A 21381-nucleotide genomic window follows, 5' to 3' on the forward strand; every position below is an offset into this window, starting at 1 on the left:
GAACCAAAGTGATGTCTCTGCTTTTTAATATGCTGTCTAGGTTTGTCATAGCTTTTCTTCCAAGGAGCAAGTCTCTTAATTTTATGGCTGCAGTTACCATCTGCATTGATTTTGGAGCCCAAGAAAATAAAGTCTGTCACTGTGTCCATTGTTTCCGCATCTATTTGCCATGAAGTGATGGGACTGAATGCCATGATCTTAGTTTTTTGAAAGTTGAGTTTTAAGCCAGCTTTTTTGTTCTCTTCTTTCGCCTTTATCAAGAGGCTCTTAAGTTCCTCTTAAGAGGGTAAGGCTTACCTCTGTAGCCTTGTTGTAATAAAGAATTCTGAAATTCTGTCAGTTGTTAATATGTGGAAGACCCATTTTGAAAGTGTTAGTATGAGGTTGCTCTTAGGATCTGCAGTTATATTTTATCCTTATGATTCTCTTCAATTGGATTCAGTTACTCCCTCCTATGTAAATTCAGTACTGGGGTTGCTGAAGTGAAAAATTATTTTAAAATTACATTGAAATATGCATAATAAGCCAATTATTCCTACTGAAGAAAAATCTTTGAGTTTCTGGTTATTGGAATTTAAGATGTAGTCATATTTCTCTTCCTTCCCATTAGGCTAAAAGATACTACTGTGCAGATAACCAGCTCTGATTACAGTGAGAAATTTTACTTGCTTCCATTGCAGTCTCTTCAATCTCTTTTAATAAAACTTGTTTTATCAGCTGCTAAAGTGACCAATAACAAGTAGTGATTAATTCATCATTGTGGCAACACAGATGGACCTGGAAGATATTATGATTAGGGAAATAAGTCAGGCAGAGAAAGACAAATACTCTATGTTTTCACTTATATGTAGAATATAAAATAAAACAAATGAGCAAGTATAACAACATAAAAACAGACACTGTGATACAGATAAACTAGTGGTCACCAGAGGGGAGAAGTGTAAGAGGAGAGCCAAAATAGGGGAAGGAAATTAGTAGGTACAAACAACTTGAAATAAGTGACAAGGATGTAATGTACAGCACAGAGATTATAGCTTGCTAATGTCACAGATCCAACCAGTCCATTCTAAAGGAGATCAGTCCTGGGTGTTCATTGGAAGGACTGATGCTAAAGCTGAAACTCCCAATACTTTGGCCACCTCATGCAAAGAGTTGACTCTGCTGGAAAAGACTCTAATGCTGCGAGGGATTGGGGACGGGAGGAGAAGGGGATGACAGAGAATGAGATGGCTGGATGGCATCACCGACTCAATGGACATGAGTTTGAGTGAACTCTGGGAGTTGGTGATGGATAGGGAGACCTGGCATGCTGTGATTCATGGGGCCGCAAAGAGTCGGACACGACTGAGTGGCTGAACTGAACTGAACTGAATGTCACTATAATTTGGACACATGACTAGAATATAACCTGTAAATTCTCTTTTGTTACACAATTTGTGCATGATTTAGGCACTAATTCAATTTATATAATTATGTTAATTGTAACAGTATTGTTTTGCAATTTGGATAATTTCTTCATGTCATTCTGTGATACAGTTAATGGGTTAACTATTGAGCAGGATTATTTATTTATTTATTAAATATAAATTTTGGGGCAGCTGCCTTGGTTTTAAATTGCTGACTTGCAATTGAGGTTATTCTCTCCACAACCATCTTGATTTTTTTTTTTTTTCTTATTCACTGGCTATTAGGCATGATTCTTTGGGTAAATGTATTTTTTTTCAGAGCTCTTCATAAAGGTACTTTCTGCAAGACCAAGAATTATATGTATAACATAAGAGTTTATAAAATTGGAGAAAAAGAGTTATTTCTTGGCGCAAGTCAAGAGTAAATCTGATTTAAATGCATGTGTTAATCTAACACACCTGCTTTTGGAACTAGGAACTAGATAAACACCTTGGATGTTTTGTGAGCTTTTAATGTAGCTATGCCTGTTTTTCTTTTATAGGAAAGTTAAAGGAGGAAATATTGATGTACATCCATCAGAAAAAGCACTTATTGTTCAATATGAAGTGGAAGCTACCATTCTTGGAGAAATGGGAGATCCCATGTTGGGAGAACGAAAGGAGTGCCAAAAAATGTAAGTTTTCTTCATTTGTGCATATTTGAAAGTAGTAAACCTTATACAAAGTTTGAAGAAATCAGATGTTATTTAAATTTGCATAGATAATGAATGACTATGGCATTCTTCTCAACCTACATTATCTTAGTGAAGCAGAGACTATATTAAGCTATAAATACAGAGTATATTCCAGAGAAAATCATGTTTATGAACTTAATTGGAACCTAATGAAGAATGCCTGTTCTTATTAATGCCATTTTGTAAATGCATATAGTAGAATATGAGTTGTGAAGTCAATTATAAGAGATATGTTTATGTTAGACATTTTAGCCTAATTTAGCAAGTTTGTATTTTAGCTGATACCATGTTCTTTCTTCCCTGAAATTACAGAAAGTTGTATAACTTCTAGAATTCACAAATGGGACATGTACCTTGAATTCATCCCTTAAAAATCCAGCCCTCTGAAAGATGTTAATAGTAGGACAAGCGTTTTCTGACTCAGTGAATTGACCTTAGATCTCCCAGTATTCTACACACTTTCCTTTCTGCTTTGGTAGTACTTTCAGGAGTCCCTTGGGAACTGGCCTTTTTCATTTGTCTTCAGTTTTGCTGGCAATGATCTTGTACTCCTGCCATAGTTTTGTGAAAGTAGAAAGGGTCTGAGATCACCTAATATTGTTTTCCAACTTTCTTCCCTGCAGAAAAATATTTGACTTGGGAATTAATTAAAAAGTTAGTATGTTTTGGTATGTTCAGTGATTAAGTACGTAGTGTGGAATATAATGTATAGTCAGGATACTAGGAGTGCATGTGATGTTATTTAGCTCACTGAGAAGCACTGCAGTTTAAATGCATAGCAGTGGTTCTCAACTGGTTAGAATTTTTTTCCTCAGGGAGCATTTTGGTTCTCATACTGGAAGGTGCTATTGTTATTTAGTGGATAGAGGCTGAGGTGCTGCTAAGCATCCTACTATGCACAAAATAGCCACCTACCAAGAAAAAACTATTTGGCCCCAAACTTTAATTGTGCTTCAGTTAAGAAACTTTATTGCACAGCAACCTGAAAAGAGAAGCTACCTACTGTCTTAAGATCTCTAGTCTGTCTTCTTACTTGGGTTAGAAGGACACTAAATTTCATAGATAGTTCTTTAAAAGTAAACAAGTCCTGAAATAATCCACTAGATTGAAGAGATACACACATGTATACACACATACTTAATGCTGTAGATTTTAACTCACATGCTCAGTTTTTTCTATTCTCTCACATTGTTTTCCATTTGTGTGTTTGTGATTGCTGCCTGAATTTTATGCATATTGAGAAAAAAATGTAATCTCTTGATAGTGTTACTCATTTGATTTCAAAGAAAAGCTAGCAGATTAGGGATCTTTGCCTTTAGAACCTCATGCATCCACATTTCGTAAGTGAAATTTAGATTTTAGTTTCTTAGTAGTATAGTAGTAGCCACCAGTGAGAATTGGTTGTTGTTATTTGAAATGAGAATAAGTGAGAATGTAGTTATTGTTTCGAAATTTGTAGGTGCTCAAGACAAGGGATATATTCACTAGAGAGTCAGCCACCTGGAAAGAGTTACTATAGACTGACTAGAGTAAGTGGATTTAAACATCAGTTAGGGAAAAAACCTCTGTAACCCAACTTTGTGATAGTCATCCTTGGTCACTCAAGATTTGGAGAGGGGTATTTTTGTGAGACCAAAAGAAGAATATGGTTTGTTAATAGTTCAATAGGATTTATCAATGACGGTGGCTAGGGTGAGGGTTTTGAGGGAGAAACTCATAGACTGAGATAGATGTGAAATTAAATAGCCATTAAATTTTATTTAATGCAGTGGCAGTCAGTGCTATGACTCAGCTCCAAAAGATGTATTTCATTCTCCCTTAATGGATAAAGGAATATATAAGCCCACCTTCAACAGAATCCAAGTTTTCTGAATATTTCTGAGAAACCTGTAGTTACGATCTGAAAATGACATGCACATTTTTGGTGAGTTTTTTGTGTTCTTAATAGGCATGGGATGCCTAATGAAGATTATGTTTTTTGATTAAAGAAGTAATCAGTAAACACACAGCTAGTCATATATATTTGACATTAAATTCTAGTCATATATAAGTTTAGTCTTTTAATAAGGGAAGGATTTAGGACAAAAATGTACATACTAAAAGAAGAGAGTCTTTCTGTTAACTTGGAAAGATGATGATGAATTAGATTGTTTATATATATATATATTAGAAAATAAATCTAAAAATGATTTTAAAAGGTCTGCTTTATTAAATCAAAATACTACTACAGACCTATTAAATGTTCAAAGTCTAAAACACTGGTAGCACTAGACACTGGTGAGGATGTCGAACAACAGAAACTCACTCATTGCTAATGAAAATATAAAATGTAGCAGCTACTTTGGAAGGCATTTTGGCAGTTTCTTTCAAAGCTAAACATACACTTACCATATGATCCAACAGTTTTGCTCTTAGATATTAACCCAAAATGAGTTGAAAATTTATGTCCACATAGAAACCTGCACATGAATCTTAATAGCAGCTTTATAACTGTCAACAATTGGAAGCAACCAAAATATCCTTCAGTGGACAAAAGAGTAAGCAAACTGTGTTGCATCCATATGGTCAAGTATTATTCAGCACTAAAAGAAATCAACCATCAAGCTATGAAAAGACATAGAGGAACCTATAAATGCATATTACTAAATGAAAGAAGCCAGACTGGAAACGTTATATATACTGTATGATTTCAACTCTATGACCATCTAGAAAAGGCAAAACTGAAGTAGATTAGAAGTTGTTAGGGGTTATGGCGTCGGGAAGGGAAGAATATGTGGGCATTTTTAGGGTAACTGAAACTATTTTGTGTGATCGTTTAATGATGGATACATGAAATTAGGCATTTGTTCAAGCCCACAGAACTATACACTACAGACTGAACCCTAATGTAACTGTACACTTTAGTTAATAGTATATCAAAATGATTCATCAGTTATGACAGAGTTATCACAAGATGGCAATAATAGAAGAAACTGTATTGAGGGAGGGTGGTGGGGACATATATGGTAACTCTGTACTTTCTGCATTGTTTTTCTGTAAATCTAAAGCTCTTCTAAAAATGACTAGTAAGAAAATTTCCAAAATTATTTTTATAGAATTTCTATTGTGCCTGTTCTCAATCAGATTTATGGAAACTCAAGATTTCCCAGTTCCTTGTTAAAATTAAACATGGAGAGGTCTTTTGAGAGTTTTTCTCAGAATGAATTCTCCTTTATATTTCTACTTTCTGATGTGCAGCTAAAATTATACAAAAATATTCAGTAGTTTAAAAAACTTGAAAGGTAGGAACTTATAAAACCAAATAAATTAGAGAAAAAACTAAAAGAGACAGAGTACTGCTAGGATTCTTGCTGCAGACAATAGAAACCTCTTCAGCAAACTCAAGCATAAAAGGAATGTATTAAAAGCTGTACAGTAGCTTATAGAATCCCAAGAGGACCAGATTTGGGGATGACTATATAACTGGGAATAATAGTCAAATCACTTTACTAGACTTGTTTCAGGAGAGAGCATCTGTATCTGAATAATGACTTCAAAGATGCTGAGTGCAGGACATTTTTCTAAGATCTTGGTCCCTGTTGCCTCTAATACCTTCAGTCTCTTCCAAACTTAGCCATCTTCAGTTTATTCGCTCAGTCATGTCTGACTCTTTGTGACCCTATGGACTGCAGCACGCCAGGCTTCCCTGTCCATCACCAACTCCTGGAGTTTACTCAAACTCATGTCCATAGAGTCGAGGATGTCATCCAACCATCTCATCCTCTGTCATCCCCTTCTCCTGCTGCCTTCAACCTTTCCCAGCATCAGCGTCTTTTCCAGTGAGTCAGTTTTCGCATCAGGTGGCCAAAGTATTGGAGTTTCAGCTTTAGCATCAGTCCTTCCAATGAATATTCAGGACTGATTTCCTTGAGGGTGGACTGGTTTGATCTCCTTTCTGTCCAAGGGACTCTCAAGAGTCTTCTCCAGCACCACAGTTCAAAAGCATCAATTCTTCAGTGCTCAGCTTTCTTTATAGTCCAGTTGTCACATCCATATATGACTACTGGGAAAACCATAGCTTTGACTAGATGGACCTTTGTTGGCAAAGTAATGTCTCTGCTTTTTAATATGCTGTCTAGGTTGGTCATAACTTTTCTTCCGAGGAGCAAGTGTCTTTTAATTTCATGGCTGCAGTCACCATCTGCAGTGATTTGGGAGCCCCCCAAAATAAAGTCTCTCACTGTTTCCATTGTTTCCCCATCTATTTGCCATGAAGTGATGGGACCAGATGCCATGATCTTAGTTTTCTGAATGTTGAGTTTTAAACCAACTTTTTCACTCTGCTTTTTCACTTTCATCAAGAGGCTCTTTAGTTCTTCTTCACTTTATGCCATGAGTGTGGTATCAGTCCTGAATATTCGTTGGAAGGCCTGATGCTGAAGCTCCAATACTTTGGCCACCCGATGAGAAGAAACTGACTCATTTGAAAAGACTCTGAAGCTGGGAAAGATTGAAGGCGGGAAGAGAAGGGGACAACAGAGGATGAGATGGTTGGATGGCATCACTGACTCAATGGACATGAGTTTGAGTAAACTTTGGGAGTTGGCAATGGACAGGGAAGCTTGGCATGCTGCAGTCCATGAGATCGCAAAAAGTTGGACACAACTGAGCGACTGAACCGAACTGTGGTGTCATATGCATATCTGAAGTTATTGGTATTTCTCCTGGCAATATTGATTCCAGCTTGTGCTTCATCCAGGCTAGCATTTCTCATGATGTACTCTTCTCCAAATAGGAAAAGGTGTACGTCAAGGTTGTATATTGTCACCTTGCTTATTTAACTTATATGCAGAGTACATCATGAGGAACGCTGGGCTGGAAGAAGCACAAGCTGGAATCAAGATTGCTGGGAGAAATATCAATAACCTCAGATATGCAGATGACACTACCCTTATGGCAGAAAGTGAAGAGGAACTCAAAAGCCTCTTGATGAAAGTGAAAGAGGAGAGTGAAAAGGTTGGCTTGAAGCTCAACATTCAGAAAACAAAGATCATGGCATCTGGTCCCATCACTTCATGGGAAATAGATGGAAAAACAGTGGAAACAGTGTCAGACTTTATTTTTTTGGGCTCCAAAATCACTGCAGATGCTGATTGCAGCCATGAAATTAAAAGACGCTTGCTCCTTGGAAGGAAAGTTATGACCAACCTTGATAGTATATTAAAGAGCAGAGACATTACTTTGCCAACCAAGGTCCGTCTAGTCAAGGCAATGGTTTTTCCCATGGTCATGTATGGATGTGAGAGTTGGACTGTGAAGAAGGCTGATCGCCGAAGAATCGATGCTTTTGAACTGTGGTGTTGGAGAAGACTCTTGAGAGTCCCTTATACTGCAAGGAGATCCAACCAGTCCATTCTAAAGGAGATCAACCCTGGATGTTCATTGGAGGGACTGATGCTAAAGCTGAAACTGCAATACTTTGGCCACCTCATGCGACGAGTTGACTCACTGGAAAAGACTGTGATGCTGGGAAAGGTTGGGGGTGGGAGGAGAAGGGGACGACGGAGAATGAGATGGCTGGATGGCATCACCGACTCTGGACATGAGTTTGAGTGTACTCCGGGGGTTGGTGATGGACAGGGAGGCCTGGCGTGCTGTGATTCATGGGGTCGCGGAGAGTCGGACACGACTGAGCGACTGAACTGAACTGAACTCTTCATATAAGTTAAATAAACAGGGTGACAGTATACAGCCTTGACATACTCCTTTCCCTATTTGGAACCAGTCTGTTGTTCCATGTCCAGTTCTAACTGTTGCTTCTTGTCCTGTGTACAGATTTCTCAGGAGGCAGGTCAAGTGGTCTGGTATTCCCATCTTTTGAAGAATTTTCCACATTTTGTTGTGATCCACACAATCAAAGGCTTTAGCATAGTCAATAAAGCAGAAGTAGATGTTTCTCTGGAACTCTCTCGCTTTTTCGATGATCCAGCGGATGTTGGCAATTTGATCTCTGGTTCCTCTGCCTTTTCACTAAGCCATCTTCACTAAGAAGTATTTCAGCATTGTGGCTACTTTCTTATGTTTCTCTTTTTGAATCTAAGCCTTGCATGAGTGCATCTGCTTGCGAGCGTCTTTTGCCACCAGTTTGAGTCTTCACCCTGAACCTAATTTTTTGTCCTTATAGCTTTATTGGTGTCATGAATCCATGTAAATTGGCAATTGTTTCCAGATTTTGAACAAGCTTTTCTTATTCATCTTGCAGTGAATCTCCTGGACTAAATTAAAAAGGAGGAAGAACCTGTTTTTTTTTTTTTTTAATGTACTAACTATATTCATTTGTTCCTCAGCATTCCGCATATAAGTCTTAAAAATGCATCCTACTTTTTTTTTCCTTCTGCATAATTTCCATCAGAATAATCAAATCTGAATATGTTAATATTGTGTTCTGTCCTTAACTGAAAACTATGACTGTGAATATGGTCAAGAAAATGATTTATTTTTGTCACTATGGATTTTCATATCTAATAATAACTAAAAACTTTATGTGATATAAATATATATATATGACATCAGAAAGATTGTTTTAAAACTGGCCTCTGGATATGCTATCCTACCTAGATGAGTAAGATGTAGACTTTACCATTCCTTTTGTTATCTCATTTGTCTAATTTGAGGAAAATCATTGTTTTGCATTTTTTTCTAAGTCTAGCTATATCTTATACTTTATTATATGTTACTAAAAGAGACTATGTCAGCTACATTTAAATGTTTTATAAGTTACTTATTTTAAATAAGTGTTGTTCAAATTGTTACTTACTTTAATAATAACTGAGTTGGAAAATTCTGATTTGCCTACAGCATCCGTCTTAAGAGTCTCAATGCCAACACAGATATAACTTCCCTGGCACGGAAGGTGGTTGAGGAATGTAAACTCATTCATCCCTCAAAGCTAAATGAAGTAGAACAGCTGTTGTACTATCTCCAGAACCGCCGTGATTCAATGTCAGGAAAAGGTAAGCAGAAGAACGACTAACTTTTTAACGCAAAACCATAGCAAAAACCACCACAATTTTGTAAGTAATTAATCTCCAATTTAAATAAATTAATTGAAAAATGAAAAAAACAAAACCAGAGTTGTTTGACTATAGTTTGTACTTTTGATATTTGAACGGTGATGATTTTTGTTGTTGTTGTTGTTAGTGCTATGACTAAGTGAATGAAAGAATAAACAAACATACTAGTTTCCTACATTCCAGGCTTACAAAATGATCTATTTTATCCTGAGTGTGTGTGTGTGTGTGTGTATGCACGCGCACATATGATAAAATAAGGAATAAAAGAGCAAATATCTATCATATTGATTCTGGAATAATAAAAGTGGAGAACTGAGGCCTGGAAACCTGTTTTCTCCACCCAAGCAACTTATTTATATTTTCTATATTTCTTATTGACAATTGATAATTTGGATTACTGAAGTATTTAAATGTTAAAATATTTGTGATATGCATATGTTTTGTGAATCTTTCTTAAGAAAACTTACCTTTTCCTTCCTAAACATCTCTATTGTTACTATTCTTCTATCTTTAATTGCCTCATAAAAGAATAAATTCATTAAAATTAGAGCTAAGTAATTGATTATTTATAGAAGACATTTTCCAATGTCCCAGCTCAAAACAAAAGTACAGGTATTTAAATGGAAAGTTGTCTCAGATTAATCAGTGGTTACTTATTCCATTTCATTGTATTTATTAATGGACAATCCACAGGGTTGCGAAGAGTTGGACACGACTGACCGACTTTCACTTCACTTCACTTGTTAAGTTTACATATATCTTTCTTTTATTACTCCTGAGTTCTAGAATATGGGACGCTTGACATAGCTTATACTTCAATTTTGATTGTATTAAGTAGAAAAAATGAAAGAGAAAATTTATTTGCACTTTTTAAAAAGTTAAGCAGTCGTTTCTCTCCAACCATAGCAAATAAAATGCCTTGTGCCTAATATGTGCTTTTATTATTTGGCCTCGTATACAGTATATAGCACACATTATATGATCAATATATATTTGTTGAATGAATTGAATAGCTGTGAATTTATTTAAAAGCAAAAATAAGCATTTCAAACTTGATTGTTTCCAACTGCTTAGCTGGCACTCAACTCCAACTACTTAACCGAATCCCTATTAATTATTAATAATAAGTGCTATAAGGAAAATATTATTAAAAATTTTTAACTACTTTGTGATAGACTATTTCTGTAACAGTGTTACTGGATTATAAGAGATAATATTTTCAATAAGTTCAAAGTGAGAAAAGTAAATACTGTGCTTTTAAGATGTGTGTGTTCTTACTGTAGGTTGTACAATATAGTTAAAATTAATCTTTCCTAATGCTAAATTAATACAATTCTGAGGACATTTGTAATAACAAAATATCTTTAATGAGAACCCTTTCACTGAGTTTTCAAGGTAAATCAGTCTTCTTACCTCCTTCCCCAGAAATTAGAGTAATATGAGGAAATTTTCATATTATCATAAATTCAAACCAATGTTTCTCTAGATAGTAATGTTTGGAGACATATATGAAATGCTATGCTATACCATATATACATTCATTTTTAGAAATGATTCTATGTTCTTTCTTTTTACTTGATATTCACTATTTCAAAGCCAGAAACCTAGCCCTAAAGTTGGTTGAAATAAAATTATAGTAGTTTTTGATTATGTGATTCTTTACCGTAAGTCTTTTTTTCTTTGTTTATTAAAACTACTGTCATAATAAGGTATCTGTTTGAGGAAAAATCTAACTGTTGAGAAAACATAATTTTGTTTAGAATGGCTGCCTTCCTCCAAAAACAATCAGGATTAATTCCTGTTATATGTAAAGCATTTGCTAATTTTAGAATAAAAAATTTTATATTACTTGAACTTATTTTAATGTACATTCATTGCTTAGGTTTTTAATCAAGATCAGATCAGTGAAGCATTTTTTATATTTTCTTTTTAGAATATGAAGTTCTGCTATTAGTCAAATAACTCAATATAACAAATGACTCAAAGTTATGTTCAGTACCATTAATGCCTCTTTAATCCATTTGGGAGCAAGTGAGGATTAAATTAGCACAAATATTAAACATTTGCCTTTTAATTTATGGTCCTAATTTTGTTTAAAAAATCAGCAACTATAATTTAGCTTCTTAACTTTACCCAGGTTATTTCTTTTCCATTTTCTTTATTAATTTTAATTTTAGTCTTTTTATTACCTAGTTCATTAGTTTTTGATTTTCCTATTCTCACCTTAAATGTGAACTAGGAAAAAAAAGAAAACTTAAAATAGACTTTTTGCTTCTTGTTGGCAAGTCTGGCTATTTACATACCTAACTGTTAAACAGTGAGGAAGCTAAATCGCTACCTAATATAACTTGGAGATTGTTTATAGATTTTTTAAAACTCTCCTGGATATCCTCATTAGAACAAATGTGTTATAGATGAGCATTTTTTATACATTGGAAAAAGATTACCTCATAAGTTACTCATTTTAAGATCCCCAGCTTAGCTAGAATTAAACTCAGCTGCTGAAAGTAAAAATTAGCCAGAAATCCAAAATCCTAGTTCTTCTCATTAAAACAAAATCTTTTTCCAGAAAAAAAAGAGAAGTCAAGCAAGCCTAAAGATCCACCTCCTTTTGAAGGAATGGAGGTAAGACTGTATTTTTATCTAATAGAGAACTGATTGTAAGGTAATGCTTTGACCATCAGTAGTTCATACAGTTACATTAGACAAATGTGGAATTTTTAGAAGCTGTTGAACTTAAAGTTCCCAAAAAAGATAGAAAATAAATATTTAATAAAGGAAAAAATTATTGGGTGTGTTTTTTAGACAACTTATTTTGATAAGTTGTGAAAAGTATTAGCTATTCTTATTGCAGTGCGTTTTAAAATACTGTTTAATATATTATGGTAGATACTATTTTACATTACATTTAAGATACTTTATTAATATAAATAGGCCAATTTTAGAGTTTGTTTACATCCAATTTTTATCATATGGTTTATGACTATTTTCATATTGAAGTTCCATCACCCAAAGATCTAATCTCTCCCTGTACAAAAAGATTGCTACTATGAGTTCTTTGAAACCTTGTCTCATTATCAAGGGCAATATATTGATCACAAAATATCATTCCTTTGACAACTCTGTTGAGTGCTGCTGTTCTTTTAGAGTACTTCCTTCCTCTTCCTTTGTTTCAGATTGATGAAGTTGCTAACATTAATGACATGGATGAGTACATTGAGTTATTATATGAAGATATTCCTGACAAGGTTCGGGGTTCTGCTTTGATCCTACAGCTTGCTCGAAATCCTGATAACTTGGAAGAACTACTATTGAATGGTAGGATTTATAAACTTATATCTATAAATATTTAAAGTTAAAAATTATTGTGAAATGATTTTTAAATTATTACAATAAAGAGGTAAGCTAAAGTTATTTATATCAAACTTAGGAATGCAATTATTTTCCAGCTCTTTATTACTTCCCTTCTTACTAAAATTTCTTAACATGCGGGCATAATGTTTAAATATTCTCTGTAGAATGGACAAATAATTTAAACAAGAAAAATAAAGTCTTAATGGTACTGTTTATTTTCTTCTATTCTGGAAGACGTTTTACTCTTTCAATTAGAATATAAAATCAGACTTTTGACAATTGCACATGTATGCTTTCATTAAATTACAGTTCCAATATTTTTTTAAACAGTACAGCCAAAAATAGTACTCTTTTAAATTTCATTTAGCTTGACTTTGAAGCCAAGTCTTTGCTTTCTTTTCACTAGAAGTGCTGGGTAATAAAGGAAAAGGAGATACAATACTCTTAAAACCTTCTTTCTCGGTTATACCACTATAGAATACCACTACAGAATTATTATAATTTTCTGATTATACTCTTGCCAAAATTGAAATCTAGAAAATAGCATTATGATCTGATTTCCATCACATGATAATACCTTTTTATCTATTGCCAAACTCCTTTTATGGAGGTGGTCCAGTGCATGTCAGTAGTTTCTAGCTTGGACAAAATATCCTGGGATCTGTCCAGATAGTCATAGGATATTACCAATATTCCAGTTAGGAAATTTGTACATTTTAAGTATTTTCTAAATTGTGCAGCTCATATATTCATATATTCTTTTTAAGGAATTGGAGTATTACAGATAAAACCCCTTTGAACATTACACTATAATCTGTTAAGAATTTGGAGTTCATTGTTCCGGATCTTTTCCATACTTTTACACATATATATGTAGAGGATTTTTTCCTGTGTTAAAATAGAGAGTGAATTTTTATGTTAATTATATAATACTCCTTACTTGGTAATTTTTTCTCCATACAATAATGTTTTGAGATTACATGCATATAGCTACATGCAATGTTAATTAGTTTTGAACTACTTTTGATTATTGTATTTTATGAAGTTATATACATATTCTTTAGCCATTCCCATATTGATGGTTATTAGGCTTTAAAATTGTCTTAAAATTTTCAAATTTTTCAATAGGAAACTTCAGTGAACATCTTTGTTCTTATTTATATACACAAACCAGGGGGTTTTTTAGTGTGTGTACACAGAAACAAAGGTTATACAGAAATACAGGTCATAATGTCTTAGGGATATTGTTGAATTGTCCTCCAAAGTGTTTATGCCACTGTATTTCCAGACCCATGGAATATGAAGGCTGTAAAACTTAAACATTTTTGCCATTGTGTTGTTGCTAACAAGCAGTATCTCTTTGGTTTAAGTTGTATTTACCCGATTTCTAATGAATTTGATCTTTTTCTCATGTCATTAGACTTTTGGAATTCCTACCCTGTGGAGTATGTATTTATACATACATGTGAATATATGTATATTTATATATAAATATACATCCTTTTTTTTATATATGTATATATACAGTCATCCCTCAATATCCACAGGGAATTGATTCCAGGGCCTGCCAAAGATACCAAAATCTGCAGATACTCAAGTCCCATAGTTGGTGGGTCCTCCATATCCTTTTCTTCTACATCTGTAGATGTAACCAACCATGGATCATGTACAGGTTACCATTGAACAACGTGAGTTTGAACTGCCCAGGTCGACACATGCATACATAAATTTAAATTCATGTTCAAGGATAAATGGACCTGTGTACAGTTCAAACCCATGTTGTTAAAGTGTCATCTATTGATATATATCCTTTTTCTTTTATGTCCTTAGAAATAATTACTTTCAGTCTATTGTCTTTTTTTTTTTCCTTGACATATCTTTTTCCATTCTTTAACTGTCACCCTATTTGTGTATTTGAATTTGAAGTGTTTCTGTTGTAGATTGGATATTGAGTTGGGTCATATTTTTTAATACATTTGAGTAATCTTCCTTGTGATTGGCATGTTTATTCTATTTACCATTAAAATAATTACTCATAAAGTGGGATTGTCATCTAACATTCTGTTTGTTTTCTGTTTATCTTGTTTTGATCTTCTTTCTCTCCACGACTGCCTTCTTTTATGTGAAATATTTTCTTGTATTCCATTTTAATTCTTTTGTTTTTAATTTACTATTATATGTTTTCCTGAATTAACTTTCTTAGTAGTTACTCTGGGATTACAGATACCAATTTAAGTTTTAAAAATCTAGTTTAACTTAATGCCAATATAATTTTAATAGTCCATAAAAACTTTTCTTCAGTATACTTCTATTCCCACCCCACATCTTTATACTGTTAATTCATACATATTACATCTGTATATATTATCAGCCTGTCAGCAAGAAATATAATTATTGACGTATGCATTTTAAAATTAGAAGAAAATAATACAGTCAAAAATATGTTTATAATGTCTTTTGATACAGAGAGAGTTACCTTTACTAGTGCTTTTTATTTCTCTGTGTGGATTTCAGCCTGATGGAATCTCTTTTGTATTTCTCATAATGCTAACAACAAATTCTCAAAGTGTTTTTTTTTTTAGTATGTCATCCTTCTGGCTTTATGTCTCTGTGATTTCTGATGTGAAACCAGCTGTTAATCTTATTGAGGACCCTTTGAACATGTTGAATTGATTTACTCTTGCTACTTTCAATGTTTCCTTTGCCTTTGGCTTTTGCCAGTTTGACTATGATGTCCGACTCTTTGCGATCCAGCGGACTGTAGCCCACCAGGCTCCTCTGTCCATGGAATTCTCCAGGCAAGAATACTGGAGTGGGTAGCCATTCTCTTCTCCAAGGGATCTTTCTGACCTTGAGATCAAACTCGAGTCTTCTACACTTCAGGCAGATTCTTTACCATCTGAGCCACCAGGGAAGCCCTATGATGTGTTTAAGTGGTGATATCTTTTAGTTGATCTTGCTTGGAGTTTGTGGAGCTTCTTGGATATGCAGATTGTTTTTCATCAAATTTAGAAAGTTTGGGCCATTATTTTGAAAAGTATTTATTCAGCTCTTTCCTCTGTGTATACTTTTCTCTTGGAACTCCTATGTTAGTAAGCTTGTTGATGTCATATAGGTCTTTGAAGCTCTGTTAATATTTTTCATTCTTTTTCCTTTCTTTTTAAGACTGGATAATCTTAATCAACTTGCCTTTATACTTGTTGATTTTTTTTTTCTAATTCTCATCTGTAGTTAAGACCTTGTAATGACTTTTTCATTTCAGAGGCTGAACTTTGCAACTTCAGAGCTCCTGTTTGATTCATCTTGTATTATTTGTATCTCCTTATAGATATTCTTTGGTGAGACAGCATTCTCATACCTTCTCGTATTTCCTTTAATTCTTTAGACATGATTTCCTTTAGTTCTTTAAATATATTTACAGTGACTTAAAATAATTTAAAATCTTTGACTCATAAATTCAAAATGTGAGCTTCCTCATGGATTGTTTGTATTCAATGCTGTATTTCATGAGTTTGGGATATATTGTCCTTTTTTCTTTGCATGTATTGTATTTTTGTTATTGTTACTGAAATAATATTTTAGCAACTCTGGAAGTCAGAATTCCACTCCCTTCTGGGTTTGTTATTTTTACTGTTTATTTTTTTAATGATTTTCCTAGATTAATTTTATAAAGTCTGTACGATTTGTCCATGCAGTCACTGAAGCCTCTGCTCAGTTAGTTTAGTGCTAACTAATGACTTGATAGAGATTTCTTTAAATGCCTGAACCAAGTGTCCTAATCTTTGCTCAGGGGCTCTGGGTGTGAATGTATTGGCAGGAGGATGTCTGCAGTGCTCAAGCAAGTAGTTTATAAACCTTAGCCTTTAATTGCTGTTTGAATATTGTGACAGGGTTGGCTAGAGATGAGAGATTAGGCTTTTTTAGGGCTTTCCCTGACATGAGAACTTTCCTGCACATGTGCCTGACCTTCTAGAGTACCAGGAATATGTTGGAGGCTTTCAGAGACCCTGTGAATATCTTATTTCCCAGTTTTTCTTTTCAAAGTGTTTTGGTCAGCCTCTTGTTAATTCCAGTTGGCTAGGCTGCTGCACGTAGCTGTAATGTTGCAGAATCCCAGGGATGGGGGAGCCTGGTGGGCTGCCGTCTCTGGGGTTGCACAGAGTTGGACACGACTGAAGCAACTTAGCAGCAGCAGCAGGCTGCTGCACGTAGCTGTAATGTTGCTACTAGTAGTTTTCAGCAAATGCCCTGGTACTAAGATTGTTTGTAAGAGCAATCTCTGAGTCAGGTTAAATAAAGCCAACCCATAGAAATGGAGCTTTTCAGCAAGCGTCCTGATGTATCGGGTATTGACAATTCACCAGTGTGTGGACTTGGGGGAGGACCACACTGTTCTCTCTCCTCCAGTTGCTGCTGGCCTACTGTCTTTCACAGATACGATGCTCTTGGTTTTCAGTTTCCACAAAGTTGCGTGGATGGGATGGAATTAGTGCAAGCTGAAATGCCACAGAGTTCACTGTTTTTACCAAGTCAGCCTATTTCTCAGATAAATTCTTCTCGAATTGTCACAAAACTACTTTATTTCCAGATCTAAAAAAAGTTGATTTTGAAAAGTTTTACCAGTATTATATTTGCTTATGGAGGAGTGGATTTTTGGAGGTCCTTAATCTACTGTTCCAGAAGTGGTTGGCCCCGGAATTCATTTGAGCAATAGAGGTGTAATTTTATTTTTTTTCCATGTTGTATAGCCAGTTATTCCACTGTACTTATTGAATACTCCTTCTTTTCCCAAAGATTTGAAATGCCTTTTCTATTATTATTATAGGCTGGCCATTCTTTTATTCAGTAGATACTCCTTGAAAGCTTATTCTCTGCCAGGTCCTGCTCTGATATATTCATAGGTGTGTTTTGATGCTCTGTTTTCTTTTCTATTGATCTATTTGATCATTTCCTTTCCAATATACTATTTTTGATACATTTTGTTTTGTACTTTGGCTAGAGTTTTAGAATAAGTAGGAGACATGTTCCAGTGTGTTGGTTTTTTTTTTGAAAGTGTTGTTGCTGGTTTTGTACGTTCTATTACGTATTATTTAGCGATCACTTTATTATACTCTCTAAGAAAATCATAATGAAATTTTAATTATGATTACATTCAACTTATAAATTAATTTGGGGTTTATTTTTATTTTTTGTAAGCTTTCTATTTTCTTCTGGTTTATTTCTTTATTATCTAAATAATTCCCATAGCTGTAGTTTTTTAAGACATTTTCCTGTTCCTCAGTGAAGAAGAAAAATGTTAAATTCATGACATTATAGCACATCATTTTCCAAAGTATATTCTAAGAAGAACTGAATCTTCTGGATTAATAATGATGAAATGCCTTTGGTAATATGGGATTAAACAAAGCTAAACCAGATTCTTTTAAGACTTTTTAAAGCTTTTACATATTATCTATTTATTTGACTTCAGAATAGTTTTGTTCAAGGCCTGTATTATACCAGTGCTCTGGTATATGAATATAAATATGAGTATGGTTCATCGCAGCACTGTTTATAATAGCCAGGACATGGGAGCAACCTAGATGTCCATCCACAGACGAATAGATAAGAAAACTGTGGTACATTTACACAATGGAGTACTACTCAGCGATTAAAAACAATACATTTGAATTAGTTCTAATGAGGTGGACGAAACTGGAGCCTATTATACAAAGTGAAGTAAGCCAGAAACAAAAACACCAATACAGTATATTAACATATATATATGGAATATAGCAAGAGGATAACAATAACCCTGTAAAAAAATAATAAAATAAATATGAGTATGAATATGAATAGTATCATGAAATGCTATTATACGGTATTTTTTAGTTTGTAGAAAAAATTCCTCACTAAATGGATTACAATAGTGAATTCTTGTTCTATAATGTGAATGGCCAGAAAGCTCAAATAAACTACTTTCATCAGCATAATAAATACTGATAATACAGTTCACAATATATCCTACATGCCTCTTATAGAAAGTTGAATTATGATCTCTATTAATACACAGATATTTCAATTTTTAATGATTTTAAGTCAGTCATGAGCAATACTAATTTGAAAGTAGTCGCATTACTGGATGTTTACTTAATGTAATTCTCATTAATCAGTTCATTAATTTTTACCATTTTAAAGCAAAAGGTCTAACAGGGATGTTTATCAGTCTAGCCTGAAGTTTTGGGGAAGATTTTTTTGTTCTATTTATGCCTGTTAGCATCAGCTTAACATGACATTAAAATATTAGACTTATTTTTCAGTTTATAAGTTTTGTTTGATTATTAATTTGCTTCAGTGGCTAGTGCTATCCTGCTATAAACTGCTCATTATTTTTTTAGACTTAAGCTAGTTTTTTTTCCTTACAAATACATTTAATCAGATTTTAAAAACCTGGCACTGCAGTTGCAAATGGAAATGAAATTTAAGAAATAAATGGTTCTTTTCATTATTTCTTGTCATTCATAGTACTCTTATTTTGTTACTTTATTTAAATTATATTTTATTTTTCTGTTTATGATAATAGACCTAAAGTTTCATGTTGTGAGTTTTAGTATTTAAATTTTTTAAATAGCTTTCTGTGTTGGAAAGAAGCATCCTACTTTTTGTCCCAGTTCTATCTTAGCTTTGTTATTTATTGATAAGTAGACATTTAAAACCAATTACCCTTTCTGTCAGAGTTGATTCTGAGTGATCATTTTTGTACGTCCCCTTTTTCTTTAGATACTGCGCTTGGTGCATTAGCAAGAGTCTTGAGGGAAGACTGGAAACAAAGTGTTGAGTTAGCTACAAACATAATATACATCTTTTTTTGCTTTTCCAGGTAAGTGTAAAAATTAAGAAATAAAAGTTCTGATATGTCTCTTTCTCTCTGTCTGTGTCGTTGCTTTAAATAGTAGATCACTAGTTTTCTCAGTCTCCTTATGTGTCTAACAGTGCTCTGCCTCTCAACTTCTGTTTTCCATTCTCTGTCCCCTTTGTTGCTCTGTCTTTCTTTCAATCTACGTTTACCAAGCATGTGCATGTGCAGTAGGATAATATAATGGTGTAAAGTTTAAGAGTTATGGGCTTTGGAAATAGACTCTCTGAATTTGAATCCCAAACCTGATGTTTCTAGCTGTGTGGTCTTGGTTACATTACTTAACCTTTCTGTGCTCAGTTTCCATATCTGTAATTTTGGAAAGTAATAGTAGCAGCCTCTTCAGATAGGTATTAGAAAAAAGCTTGAGCAGAGTAATGTCAGTAAGTGTTACTGTTGTATATACAGTTGACCCTTGAACAACATGGGGTTGAACTGCGCAGGTCCACTTGTATGTAGTTTTTTTCACTAAATATGTACCACCATACTATATGAATGGTACTAGTTGAATCTGTGCAGAACCACCAATATGGAGAACCCACTATAAGTTAGATGTACATTTTTGATGACACAGAGGGTTGACACCCCAGTCACTGCATGATTCAAGGGTCAGCTGTGCTTGTGTACATCTACTGTATGTGTTTGCAGATGCATTCCTGTTATGTGTTCATGTATATCATTTATAGACATTTATTTTTTAGAAGGATGCTTATTGAGGCAATGTGAAGTTTCTGACTTTTCAGAAATTCTAGGGAATTTTTTGCCTCTGTTCTAAAAATGTGCCAGCGTTAGCAAATAAGTATTTACTGAATAAATACTTGGATGAGTAAAGTGCCTGGGAAACATATAAAACCTGATTGTTAATACTTCACTAGTTTATTTCCTGGCATCAATAATAGTACTGTTATATTATTAGTTTTGTTCGGTGGTAGTCTGAAATTTTATTTTGAGGATATCTAAATAGTTAAAATGGTGGTTAGTTGCAAAAATTCATTTTGTTCAGTTTTTAACTGAAAAATAATTTCATTTCAAGTAAAGATTGTATTTGAAAATATATTTAAAGTAATCTCACAATTTCAAGTCTTCCTAGTATACTCTGGGTATGTTCATTTATTAAAATATGTATATCAAGTCTATTGTACATTGTTTGTACCAGTGTTTATCCAAAACACATTTCCTGAAGCTTCAAAATGTATTCCTTTAAATACATACTAAAAACTCTTCTTTAAAGCTTTTCTCAGTTTCATGGACTTATCACTCACTATAAAATTGGAGCTCTGTGTATGAATATCATTGATCATGAATTAAAAAGACATGAGCTTTGGCAAGAAGAACTTTCTAAGAAGAAGAAAGCTGATATCCTTTGAAGCAGCATTTCACCCCACTGCTGTTGCCCGTGAGCTTTGGATAGAGGAGATTTTGCTTTGTCACTCACATTACTTGGAAAAATGCAATAGTGTATTGAAGATTAAGATGAAGATTGAAATTAACAGAATGAATATATTTTCACATATAGTTTTGATCTTTTGACAACTTTGATTAGGTGATAAGCTAGAGGAATAAATAATAGCTGTCCTGGATAGCTGAATTTGTGAGTTTCTAAGTGGCTGTGCTATTATGTCCCCTAAGGCCATTTAGTAAGCTGAAGTCTGGCTCACCACTGTTGGCCTATGTAGTTCTCTCTGTGAAATAAGGTGACTTTGATTGGAATGAGTGTGACTTTGGTGAAGAACATAGTTTTAAATTCTATTTTTCTAATTAAGTGCAAAAATTCTTTTTAAAAATACATACAGATTTGAGATGGCTATAGAATCATAGAACCCATGAAAGGAACCTTGAAAAATTATCAGTTTTAACCTGTCATTCAGTCCAAGAATCTTTTCTGCAACTTCCTTACCAATGGATTATTAGTCTCTTCTTTAACATGCCACTGCTTATTC

General features: G+C 33.9%; 1 protein-coding gene across 1 annotated transcript in view; it reads left to right on the plus strand.

Moving 5' to 3' along the window:
* Positions 1-21381, plus strand: part of KIFAP3 (kinesin associated protein 3) — a 151629-nt gene that overhangs the window by 18410 nt on the left and 111838 nt on the right. Inside the window, exons 2-7 of the mRNA XM_088845481.1 lie at positions 1949-2080; positions 8978-9132; positions 11762-11817; positions 12369-12510; positions 19306-19405; positions 20673-20797. Coding sequence (XP_088701607.1) covers positions 1949-2080; positions 8978-9132; positions 11762-11817; positions 12369-12510; positions 19306-19405; positions 20673-20797 — 710 coding nt within the window. The remainder of the gene's footprint in view (positions 1-1948; positions 2081-8977; positions 9133-11761; positions 11818-12368; positions 12511-19305; positions 19406-20672; positions 20798-21381) is intronic.

Source organism: Moschus berezovskii, chromosome 17, assembly GCF_049115385.1.
Source record: "Moschus berezovskii isolate FMDL1 chromosome 17, NW_MosBer_1.0, whole genome shotgun sequence".
Lineage (NCBI taxonomy): Eukaryota > Metazoa > Chordata > Mammalia > Artiodactyla > Moschidae > Moschus > Moschus berezovskii.